This window comes from Opisthocomus hoazin, chromosome 5 (genome assembly GCF_030867145.1).
Source record: "Opisthocomus hoazin isolate bOpiHoa1 chromosome 5, bOpiHoa1.hap1, whole genome shotgun sequence".
Classification (NCBI taxonomy): domain Eukaryota; kingdom Metazoa; phylum Chordata; class Aves; order Opisthocomiformes; family Opisthocomidae; genus Opisthocomus; species Opisthocomus hoazin.
In genome coordinates this window covers 84,480,247-84,495,061 of record NC_134418.1, presented here as the reverse complement: position 1 = coordinate 84,495,061, position 14,815 = coordinate 84,480,247, and the positions used below count along the sequence as shown (strand labels likewise).

Below are 14,815 nucleotides of genomic sequence, written 5' to 3'. Positions count from 1 at the left end.
AGCCTGGGCCAGGGCTCCGTCACCCTCAGAGGGAAGAAGTTCTTCCTCATGTTCAGACGGAACTTCCTCTGCTTCAGTTTGTGCCCATTGCCCCTTGTCCTGTCGCTGGGCACCACTGAAAAGAGCTTGGCCCCAAAATACAGACATCACTCAGCAAAGGCTCCTTTGCCTCCTTCGTGGACGTGGATCCAGGCGTTCCCCATGCCACCCTGACACCAAGCAGCAGGCAGGGGTTTAGATCCCCACAGGCAGAAGGTTTCTGTGACAGCAGATCCTGGAAGACGGGAACATCCTTTGGCTGTTTGGTGTGAGTGTCCTCTGAATAATTCTTTCACATAAAAAACTACAGAATCACAGAATCGTTGGGGTTGGAAGGGACCTCTGTGGATCATCTAGTCCAACCCCCTGATAAAGCAGGGTCACCTAGAACCGGCTGCACAGGACCTTGTCCAGGCAGGTCTTGAATATCTCCAGAGAAGGAGACTCCACAACCCCTCTGGGCAGCCTGCTCCAGTGCTCCATCACCCTCAGAGTAAAGTTCTTCCTTTTACCAGGTCTCCGAGTCCTTCAGGAGCTCATCCATGAAACATGGAAGAGCGAGAGCAGCCAAGGGAGGTCCCTGCCCATGGATATGTTCTCCCGGGGCTTGTCTTCAGTGGAACCATCTATCAGCTGTCTATAAAGGTTGGAAAAGACCTCTGAGATCATCAAGTCCAACCACCAACCCATCACCACCATGCCTGCTAAACCACGTCCTGAAACCAGGTCAATGAACATGAGGGCGAAAAGGCTTTGAGTGGTTTCAAATTCATTCTTTATTTTAAAGTCTGGGGTTTTCCCCACCAGCCCCTCGCCGTGGGCACCACAAAGCTTCGGGTGGGTTCTCAGGACCATCTGCTCATGGCGGTGTGGTGATCAAGGAGAACAGTATGGTACCGCTGGTAGGGGGAAGGTGAGACCACCACCTCAACGAGCCGCCGCGGGGACCCGGGGCCCGTCCCGCTGATGGGGGTACCGCGGGGTTCCCCCGCGGTACCCCCATCAGCGGGACGGGTCCCGGGTCCCTGCGGCGGCGGTAATCTGCAGATCCATGCCGCAGAGAGTGGGTGGTCTCCATGGACGGAGGCGCGGGGTCTCCCCGTTGCCCCCGCGCCGGCCCGGGCCTGCGGTCCCGCAGCTGGGCCGGGAGGCGTCCCGCGAGCCGCTCTCGGCACATTTCTTCATTTCTCACTTGAGTGCCCTTCTTTAGCCCCCTTTTCAACTGCCCACTTTATATCGGCTTCATTACACCACCGCTCCATTTGTAATGTAAATCGGGGAACTCGGGGAAGTTTTTCTTTTGGCCTTGTCTGCGGAAGAATACCGAGAGGTATTCAAAACGTATTAACACAAATCAATGGCACCAATAAAAGCAAAATCTCCTTAGCAACATAATCTTGATTGCAAAAGGAGAACTGAGAGCATTTAGCAGAACAGTGGCCCACATGGAATACGCATTTGTCTAGAAGAATGCGGCACAAAGCCTAAAAGGGAGATGCTGAAAAAATCCAAAATTAACTCACACCGAACAGTTACTCTTTTTTTTCAAAAGCGCACAATCGGCTACATTAAATCTATCGGGGGGGCTTTTCTGCTCAAGCAACATTGTATCACACCGCTTTGCAAGCCCAAATTACAACAGCCCGGACGCTTCCACCGGCGGGACCCCCTCCCCGCGCGACCGCGCCGCTCCGACGCCTGCGCACATATACATTCCATATATATATATATATATATACACATATAATATATATCATACACGGTATAAAGAGGCTGTTAAGAATTCTCTACTAAAGCAACCAGAGAGCTGGGAAATGCTCGGCGCGAGGAAAAGCAGCCGGACGAGGAGCATCGAGACGGTCCGCGGAGAGCGCGGCGCGAAGTTTTCGCTCATCAGGTTCAGGTTTTGGACGTTTCGCACCCGACCGTCTTAAAAACCACGTGAAATGAGCAGATGGGAATGAGTCCTTTCGGAATAAATCGTGTCTGCCTTCAGTAGATGGAAAGCCTATCTTGTTTGGGAGCACTAGTGCGTACAAACGGCTTCGACATCACCATTCCACCACGGCGGTAATACATATCATAAATCCGACCACCGTTAGGGCTTGCAAAGCTTGGAGAACTCCAAACATGGACGTAACGAAAAGCCAGTTTGAAACACTGAAGGCAAGCAACGCCTCTAAACCTGGTAACTAGTCCTAGAGTCCCCTAAATTAACCATTTCCTCCATTTTTTTTTCCTAATTTATACTAAAAGTATCAACTGGAAATTAGAAGAGATCATCGTATCATACAGCAGAAGTTTCTGGAGTTTTTCTTTCTTTTTCTTCCTCTCCTTAGCCCCCCCCCCCCATACTGGATAGATGAAAACCAGTAAGGCTTAGAGAGGTTAACAATTATTTTATTAGTTTATAATACATACAACTTAAGAAATGCTTTAAAAAAATTTATATTGGAGTCCATTCCAATTCTGGGTCAGGTCAGGAAAAAACAACGCTGAAGTATTAAATAATATTCTATAATTCAACAATAGATTAACTGCAGTAATTTAGCAGACATGGTTAAATACTCTTAAATATGCATATATACAATTGTGCAGCCTTAAAAAAAAAAAAAGTCCTTTTCTTCCTGTCTTCTCCTCCCAAAGCCAGTACTGGCCTCTACGCGTTCAGTCTCTCACCCGGACGTAAAATATCTGAAGAGGAATGTCACAGCAGTGGAAATCACGGCAACCCCACCTTCCTAAAATCTGTGAGAGGAGATGCCCAGCAGGCAAAACTACCATCGAGCCTCTCTACAAACAGCAGTTTCCTTACTATCCAGTTCTAGGCTAAATTATTGCTCACCCATTTTCTGCCTGAAATGGATCTTTAGCATAGTCCCAAACCACTCAGTTTGCATTCTCGAGGGACTGACTCACCGTTACCGGCTCGTACACTGCACAGGTTTCTCCTCAGCGCGTCCCATCCGACGCAATTCTCTGCAAATCCTTTTACAGCAGGAGGAATTACCCCAGGCTAACTGAGCACACGACCTTCAGGCACTGTTTTGTAGTTTGCTGTTCTATCTAAAATTTATGTTTGGAACCGGTTTCGTATTCTGCCATACTCAAGCCTTCTCCCGAACCAGGAACCGAGTTACACTTTTCATACCAGGAGCTACTCTGCATTCCTCGTTACCTCACTGAACTGCTCACTGACAACACCAGCGAGTAGGTACGCGGCAGATCCTCACAAGTTTCACGCTTCTCTGCTTGCCACAGGCTTTCCGAGATCAACATTTAGAGCGGACAAGTGAGATGGTTATGTCGGTACAATGAGATCAGTTTAAACATAGAGACACTAAAAAGATCAGTTAAATTGTATCAGAATATCTGAAAAATTTCTAAAGGTGATTAAAAAGAAAAAAAAAAGGATTCACAAACCCAAAACACCGCAACAGAAAGAAATCTTCAGCTAATTACTAGGTCTAATTTTCAACCCATGGTTGAAAAATAAACTTATAAATGGGGGGGGGAAGCAAAGCATGTTTCCATAAACACCACAAAACCTACTTTCTGTTCTCCCCAGAGTGAGCGTTTGTCAACGGTTCCCTTCTCCATCAAACCTACACCTAACTGCTGAAGTCTCTCCTACCTTACTGAGCTCCCACTGTCCTACCTGGATTCTGCTCCCGGGCCTCAGACACACTGACACACGCTGGGAGCTGCCAGGACAAGCCACGAGCTTTCTTTGGGGACACCGAGCTGTGCACCGCGGGCCCCAGCTCAGGAAAACCCTGCTCTGTGCTCACTGCGCCGCTCTCGGCAGCGACTCCTTCTTGGTCTGGATATTTTAAACTAAGAGATGGCGAGTCTAGAACGAAGCTTACCTCAAAATCTGCATAATAGCAGAACCATCTGTCTATTTGGGCATAACCAAAATAAATTCATAACACGCTTGTTAAAATAAAACACGTCATAGAAATTAAGATGGTCTATACAATTACCGAAAAGGATTGCTAGCTTTTACTGAACTCTTTTACTTAGCTCCCATTATTCAATACCATTTTATAAACTATTTTCCATCACACTCCGAATTCCAAACCTGCCTCAAGTTCTATCTTTCGGCTGTCGCTTCTCCCATTTCCTACGTTTCATCCTTTGCCTCACTAAATCTTTCCTAAGGGCCTGTTGTGTTGTGAGGAGTCAAGCACTTTGGAATCTTTTTTCAAAAAAATAAATATTAATGAGATATTAATGAGCTAAACAAAGCAGAGTAATTTCTCAGAAGGAGATCTTCCTTGAAAACAGTTACATTTAGTTTATAAAAGATGCATTATCCAGGTGTCATGTAGTGGAGATACACACACCAGCACAAGAAGTGTCAACGTATGAGGTTTCATGCAAGGATTTTTTTTAATTTAAAAAAAAAAAATAGTTTCTAATCCAGCCCATGCTGACTGAAACATCAGTGTGCAAAAAGATGAAGTTCAGAAACTAATGAACTGCAACGTACTGCTACCAACAAAACAACCCAAATGGATCTCTAACTAATGAAGAATAAACACGCGATGCTTTCAGCTGTGAAATTCTGTTGTTTCTGGAGCACTTCTCCCCTTGCCGTTTTTCCACTTCTTTAAGAAGCATGATACTGTTTTCTCACTACGCCAGCATCCCCTGATGCACCCAGCCTACTGAGAGGTCTTTACAAGGCATCAACACAGGAACTCCGAAGGTAGCACCATTAGAAAGAATGACTCTATCCAAATCAGCAAAGCCCCTTCCTTTACCCTTCTCCACCACGCTCTGACATCCAGCAGCCTCGTAACGCGGGGTGAAGGGAGCTCTCGTGGCTGCACACCGGTAACATTCACAACGGTCATGCATATTACAATCAGCAGATTTCTAGGGTGCCACTTGCAAAGTAAGCCTTCATGCAGACAGGCATTCAGCTCACTAACTCCGTTTTCATATTTCCTATTAGTCCCTGAGAAGTTCATAATTCTACCTACAATATGGCTATTAAAGGCATTATAACGATCATACACTCAGCTGTTTGTGATGGAAATGCAATGCGGCTTTAGGTAGAAGCAGCACGGAAATTACAGCAAATTAGCGGTGATGAATACAGATCTCATTTCTAAATTGCTTTCTTTTCACAAGCAAGGTTGCTGAAGAGCAACATAAATTATTTTAGTCACGGACACAAAACCAGCCAGGGCCACTTACCCTTAATAAGTCGCTCCTACGAATCCAAGACATGTGGGGCTCCGAGACCTCTCTAATTGAGCATTTCCTTTACATAAAATCATCTGGATTTTGACCTAATGTAGGGTCATCATGATCCTTCTTTTAATTACTCAACAGCAGTGCTGGGAGAACTTAAAAGGACCAGGGATTTTCTTTGCTTAGCAAGTCTTGCCTCTTCAATTAAAGTGATCTCTCTAAATTGTTCGGAATTCAAATGGGGTTTTTTGGTGGACAATTTGCATTATTGCCAGCTGCTCAAAAACCATAAGCTATGGCGCCCAAAAACAAGGGGACCGATTTAAAATCAAGACTTTGGGCTGGGGGGTGGAGGGAAGGGAATAAAGACAAGTTCTTTTTCTCTGCTTTCTGGCTTCTGAGCAGTTACAGATTGCATTTTAAAGCTCTTCTCTACAATCTTCAGGGCTAAATAATGACTTGCAGGACAAAAATGAAAACTGACTTTTAAGTAAGTATGTATCTCAGAAGTAGAGTATTATTTCTAAACACCATGATCTTGACATTTACAAAAGGTATCATTTAACAAATTGGTTTAGGGACAATTTACGTCTAAGTAATGTAAAAAGTTTTTACAGGCTACTCTACTTGCCTTTGCCTATCGTGGGAAATTCTGGATTTGCACACACAGTTTATCAAAGTGACTCTTACTGAGCTATTACAAAAAAAAAAACATCTACTTACTTCGGGTAATCTATCTCCATAAACATTTTAATTTCTGGTGAAGTTTGCCAATCCCAGGATAAACTCCAAATCGTAGCTATTTAACAACTGATAAGCTCTACAGAATTCTTAATTTAAAGGTCAGACAGAAAGCCCTTCTCCCTCAGGACTTACTTCTACCTATCAGATTAAAAATAATTTATTTTGCTTATATTACAGTAAGAAGCAAAACCTTTATTGGCCAGTTAAGGGCTGCTATACCTAAAAATAATAATTAGCTTTCACAGGGGTCACTGCTGCCTTTACCCTCAGTTTTTCAGGCTGAAGATGAAACAGACAATTAGCATCATTTGTTAAATGATGAATATCAAGTGGGTACCTAACTCTTACGATTCAAGGAAACTGGAAACAGACAAAATGATTTGTAGGAACTGGTGATCTGCAGGAAGATGAACAAGCCAGTACTATGTAACACGTATCTTAGCCAAGAGTAAGCCATGTCCTGGAAGTCCTACCACAGCCTCTGGCCTGCCCAAACTGTTGTAACTTCATCCTTTGCCATCCAGACAAAAAAAGGTAATCTGTGCCTCCTCACTAGCACACAAAATAAAGAGATTGGGTATTTCAGAAACAACAAAGGAAAATCCCAATGGCTGCTTCAGGCATTTACATAGTTGATTAACGGTCCTGCCATGTTCAATTTCTATCATTGTAATTAATGAATTGAAAGGGATTGTATGAAAAGGTTTTATAACACTCTTACTAGGCGAGTGTACTACCTCATCGGGAGAGCAACACCTCTGAGCATAAATCATCTATATATATGTGTGTGTGTGTATATATATATATTTTTTATGTATATATAATTTATATACAGGCAGTTTCTCAAGTTTCCTGGTTGTATTTTAAGTCAGAGATACTGTTTTAATAAAATATCAGAAATGCTTTACGAGGCAATTAGTCTGGCCTCCTTAACAAGGGATTTTACTTCTTATTTGCTCAGAGCTCTACTTTGGACCGCTACTCTAGAATCCTTAGAGAGAAAGTCAGAACTAAAATACACAACTGCCTGCTCACCAAGCAGATGACAGCGGATGCGCCTAAAAGCAGACAAGTTCTTCAACAGCGCTACCGCTTACGTGGAAACTTGACTAAGGAGACACTCTGGAAACCTGCAAGCCGTGCTCTATTCACTGCTCTAGTTTCAAACTAGCTCAAATTAGCTGCGGTGTAGGTAGGTTTGGGTGCTGCTGGCCAGGTGGCTGTGTCACAGCAGGTAGTATGGGAAGTCTGGGCAGTAGACTACGGCGAAGAGCTCACGCCGAATGCGGTGCTGCTACGGACGTATCGCGAGCCACATCCAACCGATCCCTCCACACTAACGAACTATCAGTGGGAAACTGCATCCATGACTCACGCCTATCTACAGGGTCAACTGAGAATTTTGATGATAAAATCTAGGCTTTCACGATTCAATATTAATTTCATTGAAAAATGACACTTGAAGAAATCAACATGAATTTCTGGTCACCAGTATTTATCACCAGTTACCATTTCTGTTCAGTTCCAACCCCTCTCCCCTGCACCTCCAACCTCCACAACCTCAGGTGCCATCGACGCTCGGCTTCTGCCCTCCTTGGCGGACCCAAACCGGTCCGAGATGCCAACTAACACCTCTGGGCGAGAGGAGGAGTGCTGCAGACCCAGCTCTGTACTAAAGGAGAGGCTGAAACTGATTTTTAAAAATTATAACCAGTTACTTTGGAGAGAAACCGTTGTGGAACCCACAAGACTGAGGCAGCGAAAAACTGGTATTTGTTAATTAAAAATCATATTCCCTCGAGTCAAAGAAGCAGACTTGTAGGCTTGGGTGAAAAGCATAGCTGAGCCTTTTTCAAAGTAAACAGCAGGAATCCACAGACAAAAGCTGAGCAAACGATGAATTTTGGGAACAGATACAGAAGGCTTAGATTGAAGAAAACTTAAAACTTTCTAGACCGCTCCCACTATCAACAATTTAGGAATATAATACTCACTAGGGAATATTTTACAGAGAATAAATATTTTGAAGACATAGAAAAATAGTTCACAGCATCAAGGTACCTGTAATATATTACCTTGAAATAAAACTTGTATTTAAAAGATTAAAAAGAGAAGATTATTCTTGTAGTGGTATCAACTTTTCATTCATACAAATATTAAGCAGAGTATATCTTTTTTTTCATATATTCACATTATTGCTTGCTACCACAACTGTACAAGGAACATATTCTCAATTTACATTAATGTTCATGTACAGTCATTTTAGACACCTAAAGCAAACTTAAAAATACGACTGAGTTGCAACTTAAAAAAACCTGTAATGTGTGAAGATATGTACAACTAAGATGTAAGCAGAAGAAATGAAATACAACTGGCCTGACCCAAGCATACATCATATATCCAGTTAAAAAAAAAAAAGACTTATATTTGTGCAGAACATAAGCTTTGTAAACCAAAAAATGAGCAGAAGCAAGGGTGCAATAAATAATTACCTAGCACGTTTAACCTTACAGTGTTGCCCAGTGTACCCTGCTTTGATTATTTTTAATACACGGCACCTGCCTTTGCATCTGGAGCTCTGCTGTTCAAGATTTCTTTAATAACTTTCTCCTGCTTATGTGACTTTAAAAGAAACAAACAAAAAAACCCTGAAAGGTCCTCTTGGACAGAAAGTTTTACTAAAACCACATCCTTCTGCACCTCTGTGTCCAGGATCCTGTAAACAGTAGGAATAAAGCTGATACATGGCATTAGCCTGAATTAAAACAGCTACATTATAAACTGGAATATTAATATATTTGTGTGATCTTGAGTTCTACTAACCAGATGCATGCAATTCTCTCAGTGATTCTTCTAATCTGAGTAAAATAATTCTATTTTGCTGCTTTTTTTTTTTTTTTTTAAACCTTTACATTAGAAGTTTTTCAGAACCAGCTGACAGGACTTCTTCATGAAAAGCACAGAGACTTCTATTAATGCAATGACATTTGGGTTCCAAAAAGCACAGCTTCAAAAAGAACTTTATCTCCTTCTTTTGTTGGAAGAGGCTAGCCAATATCCCAGAAAGAAATAAAAATATTTACAACTGACTAGTCACTGACAAAAGTTTAGGAAGATCTTAGAAGGTACTTCAGCATGGAAATTAATGAGTAAAAGGACTTACACAATGTACAGTCAATCAGTTGTGTCATTTGGGGATAAAAAAATACCTGCTCACTTGTATACCATTTTCAGCTATGTATTTATAGTAATATATATATGTACACACGCGCGCGCACAGATCAAAGACTCTTTGAAAATCAAGACACATTAATAAACAGAAGTAGTAAAAGTAACAATAACTTAAGTAGTAGTTAACATTTGCGTGAAATGACTTTGCAGAGTTTGACCAAATGCACTTACAACATGCTCTTATTGGAAAAAAAAAAAAAGAAAACAAAAAAACAAACAAAAAAGAAAGAAAACACCACAAGATTCTGTAGAACCAATGCTATGTCACCACCAGGAGAGCACCAAGCAAGGCACCGTTGGAAAGACAACATACTTGAGTAAGTCTCTATAAATAAATCGAATGCTAATCTGGTCGAAAAATCGGTGTCTTTGGTAAAAATTCTATAAGGATGACCTGTATAAAAAGAAAACAGATATGTATTAAATGGAAGAAGGCAGCAATCCTACTCTCTATCACAGCCAGAAATCACTCCCCCGTCCCCTTCACCCTTTTTTAAGTACAGAAAGTCGTGATGCCGATCAGAGACCACAGTAGTTCCCTTAGGCAGGAGACAATTCAAAAGCCATGTTTGGTATAATTGCTTTAGGGTAGATACTCAAAACTCTGAAAGAATCAAATTAAATTGGAAAAATTTGCCTACTGATATCCAACACATCTAACAAACTGACATAAGCTACTACATCATTATTCTTTACCATAATTCACTTTATTAGGCAAAAATTATGAGATAAACGTATTCATTTTAAATAACACAATGTATGCAAAGTTAATTTTCAATTCCACATGCAATTCCCTTTACTTCAAAATTATTTCTGCTTCATATAGGATTCTAAATCATGTTTATAGTTTAAAACTTGTACAGAACGGCGTATCAACCTTTGTCAAGTTTCCACATCTAACAAATTTGCAAGTACTTCACAAGAAATTCGACTGACACTTCTCCGTGACTACTGTTATGGTCCAGATCAAAATTTAAAATTCTGTATTTCTGAGCTCTGTACACACAGTATGGCACACTCCAGAATACAGCCCAAATACAGTATTTATACTACTTTAAATAGCAAGCTTGAAGCAAAGCTTCACTCGTGCATTTTCTTCCTTCAGACAGACAGTCATCATACAGCAGCAGGATATTATTCATAAACAAATAAACGCATCTGGTAACATAACTAAGGATTTTATTTACTTGTACGGGGAGCTTGCCTTTCTCAGAAGTTTATAAAGAATTTCTAAATGGTTTTGCTTGTAAAGGAGAACACAACTTGGCTGCTTACAGAGCAAACACTTCTATTTCTGACAGCGCACTGAACATCTGTAAGTTTAGAGATACTTCAGAAGTGATGCAAACTGTTCAAAATCCATTGATCACCGACACCAGTCACCTACTGGATGATATTCAGATGGGGTTTCAAAAATGGGAGCAAGAAGTAAAGCTGGAACATTGTGTTTATGCCAAAGGTATAAGACTGTCTTGCCTTTACTTAATTTATTTAATTATTTAGCCCATTTAGCATCTACAACAGTGGATTTGGAACCTCAAGTGTGAAAAATACTGTTTAAAATTAAGTCATAAACCCAATGTTAAGGGTAGTTTTTAAGAGACTTGCGAAAATGAGAAAATGGTACAGAGAAGTTTTGTAAAAATTCTCATTAAATATATCCAGAGTTAATATACTAGACATTTCACAAATTAAAATCTTTGATCTATATTCTGTAAAACTATATGCCCACGCTTACATATTATTAATGCAAAGAGGTCAACTGATTTTAAATTGTATTTAATAGGACGAATGCTCATCTGTAAATGTCACTGGGCCACAGTATTTACAAACTAGCATTGTATGTGGTTTTTTCAACTGAATCTGCACAACACTGGCTGTGACCACATTTTCCTGTAGAAAACAAAATTCTCAGTGAAATAAAAAACTGTTCCTTTACCTAAAGTTCAAACTCACTTTCTGAAATCTGCTTTATTCCATTTTCAGTCACATCTCATACATCTAAACCAAACAATTTTGTAGAATACTTGTTACAAAAAGTCTACTTCTTCAGTGAATAGAGCCTTCGGTAAAAACATATTTCAAAGTTCTTACGTTTCAGGCTACAAATATCATCTAATGTAGAAACAGGAAAAAGGAGAACACTAAAAGGAAAAGATTCTTTTAATGTAATTTCCAACCATTTAATCACTTTTAAATTTTTTTACATGCACGATAGCCTTGTTGTTTCAAAGAACAAAGTACCGTGTAATGAAAGCTCGCAGATAAGTTAGAACTAATACAACAGATATTTCTCCAAGGCTAATTTTTATTTTTAAAACGTTAACCCTTCTTATCTCCTACTTCCTCGAGCACCAACAGAAATTACGCAAATTCTAAGGTTTCACACATTTTAGTCGCTTAATTTCATCCTATTCTACGTACGTCCCAGATATTTTGGAAATGGAAATAAAAACAGCACCAAAAAAGAGCAAGCAGGTTGCAAGCTAACCGAACTGAAATCCCCCATTGGGCATCATTCATTTTAAACCCCACATAACTTCTCACCGCATATTTCCAAGCAGGGCTTCTGGAGTGTCAGCCAAAGATAGAAGTTAAAACTCTGGTGACTGACTTCAAAATATTTTAGTGACACCAGTTGGAGATAAAGATACTTTCAGGACAGTTGAGGTAAGGGGCAGTTAAAATCTGAAAAGGCTAAAGGTTTCTTAAGCTCCAACAGCTTAGCTGAAAGGTCTTCTTCCATACTTTTAGACTTGATTAGCATTATATAAAACAGCCATATCTGACTCACTGCGTAACCAAAGTTGTGGTTATTCTTTATACAGCATCTAAAATTTCACACTCCATCAGCACATGTTCAAGCTATTTTATCTTGGCAATTAATTTATTATTTTTCAGAACACAGTGAAGCCTTGTTTTCAAGTCATTCATAACTTTATAAATCAGTCCTGCACATGAAACCATGCATCTGTGAACCGTAGAAAATCCTTGCACTCAGGCGATTAAGCTCCTGACACCTTTACTGATTAATAATCATGAAAAGAATAAGATCAGAAGCAAAATAAATGATCATTTAATAGAGAAACTCACAAAACAGCCCTTTAACTTACATATTCCATCATGTTATTCGTTTCACATTTCCTTTTGCTTAGTCTCCAATGCAAGCACAGCTAGACAAGGAGGAAAGCAAAAGAAGAAAAATGAGCTGTATTTTATTGCAGCACACAGACGAGCCCATTTGTCCACCTTTCATATTTTTCGTTCAACAAAAGCATCTGTTTCCATACTGTGCAATTCAAACTCCAACAGTACGAAGCTGCTCCCTGCGGCACTCACCTTGTGGTATAACCTATTGTTTTCCCATTCTAATAACTTCTCAATCGATCTTCGTGTCTGGAAGACAAATGAGAAAGAATTTTACTCTTGACTGGTTTTAGAAAAACTTTGTTTTGCAGCTGCTTTTGTGTGAAAAGGAGAGAGGTACAGGACAGTGACTGAGTACAGGGTGGTCTGGAGCGCGATCAAAACTTCCCCGGTATTAAAGAGTAACTAGAACAGAAACAACTCTTTATGGCACCCAAATAATTATCTTCAACCATTCCGGGACAAAAACTGTTCATACAGATGCTTTCTGGTTCCTGTAGGAGTTTTAACTTTAAACCCACGGGAATTTTGCAGGGATTAAAGTGTGGCAGGAGGAACAGCGCTCGCCCAGCGCCAGCGGTCCGAAGGCTGGCATCCGAGCGGACAAACGCTGCGCACCATTTTGCAGCGCCGCAGGTCAAGTACAAACACACCGTGCTCTAAACAAAAAGAGAAAGGTCTGCTACTTTTCCATCCAGATTTTAGAAACTGAAAAACCGAACGCAGGAAGTTACAGTAGGCTGCACAAACGAGAAATCTGCGAGTTGTATAGAGACCAAACCCAACATTTAGGGCTCTGAGGCAAAGTTTTACTGCCTGCCTTGTCCCTGCTTCACACTTCAGAGAGTCCTGAAAGCTCTTCTTCACAGCTTTTTAAGATTATGCACGCTACTATTAAAGGACATTCTGTGCCGCAGAGTTTCACAGCATTTTGAACATAATTATTCAGTTATATTTACATTTGAGAAATACATTCTGACATTTATGGTCATTTGCCTGCCAGAATATATACTGCTTAGCTCTAAATGGGATTTGCTACTGACTATGAATAAAAAGAGGATAATTCATGGTGCCAGGTGTTAAGATGAGACCAACAGAGCTGCAGGTGCAAAAGGACGGAGCAATGACAAGGATCAAATACAACTTCGCGCAGCTGCAGCTTCCTTACAAGGCAGAGCGGGGTGAGGGGAAGGGACGAGAAAGCATCTTGCTGTTATTACTACAAAACACAAGTACTGTAAATAAACCTTAACAAATCAAGCTAAATGGTCTCACGAGAAACAAAAATTGGAAATTAAGACAACAAATTACTCCTTTCCCACCAAATATTAACATCTTGGTTTTCAAACACCAGCTCCTCTCTGGTTTAAGACCGAAGCGGCTGCGGGGAAACACATCTAAGCACGTCCTGCTGCCACATGATTAAAAATTAGATCATTGCTATCTGTAAGTAATCATCACACTGAATTTTGATTAGGTTTTATTTCAAAAAGCGCGAAGTCACGGCGTTATGAGAAGGTGGATGTGCAGCGACTACTTTACCCCATCAACTGGGAACTGAGTATTTTCGGGGTTATTGTTATTATTATGTTTTTAAAGACAGTGCCCTTTAACAATAATCAGTAGACCTCACTTGTTTCTTTGTAAAGATAGCCTTTTAGAGTCTGCTCTCCTTTTAAATGAAAATAGGGCAGCAGTTATGGTCACACTTTTGTTAATTTAGTTGCCAGTCAGCTCCAAATCAAAAGAAAATAAGGCTGCAGAGTGTAATTAACATTCAGTTCAGTCGTTTTGTCCCTTGTCTAGCCCCCGAGCTTTGTTAAAATTGCCATCTGAATGCTGAAGGCTGTAGGGAAATCGATTTGATTCTAATCGCACCATGAAAAGAACATGATCTAACTGCTTTCAGCCCTCCGTAAATCTGTACTAGGTCTTTAGCACAATGCAACTTCCAATTTAAAAAGCACTGAATGTCTCGTCAATGACTTTGTGAAGAAAAAAGAACAAGGAGCAGACATAAAAATTCCAATAGTTGTTTAAGCATTAAAGTTCATTTGCATCACAGCAAACCTGAAAAGGGCTGACCTCTCAAACCGCCTCTCAGGTCTATGAAGTTGTAGCCTTGACAAGCTCACATTGACAGAGCTCATTGACTCTGAAAGGCTACTCTATCAATGGTGAAAAATGGCAATAGGTTCTACTCCGAGCAGGCATCTGCCTGCCCACCCGCTGCTAAACCAATGGCAAACCCGATTCAAAACCTGAAGCTACCTTGTAATCTTCCTTTCCAGGACCTTTTAATAATAGATTAGGATCACTATACAATTTCGTTTCATTGTTTGCCCCGAAGAGTGTGAAAAACATCCAAGCTTTTCAAATTCCGATAAAATTACACATATATGACAATACATACACATAAATAAGAAACTGATAGGTAGTTATGTAGTAT

General features: G+C 40.6%; 1 protein-coding gene across 1 annotated transcript in view; it reads right to left on the bottom strand.

Annotated features, from left to right (window-relative positions):
* Window positions 1-2,418: 2,418 nt before the first annotated feature.
* CHIC2 (cysteine rich hydrophobic domain 2) overlaps window positions 2,419-14,815 on the bottom strand; it is a 32,201-nt gene continuing 19,804 nt past the window's right edge. Inside the window, exons 4-6 of the mRNA XM_075421990.1 lie at window positions 12,559-12,615; window positions 12,333-12,392; window positions 2,419-9,613 (exon numbers count right to left, since the gene is read on the bottom strand). Coding sequence (XP_075278105.1) covers window positions 9,563-9,613; window positions 12,333-12,392; window positions 12,559-12,615 — 168 coding nt within the window. The 3' untranslated portion in view covers window positions 2,419-9,562. The remainder of the gene's footprint in view (window positions 9,614-12,332; window positions 12,393-12,558; window positions 12,616-14,815) is intronic.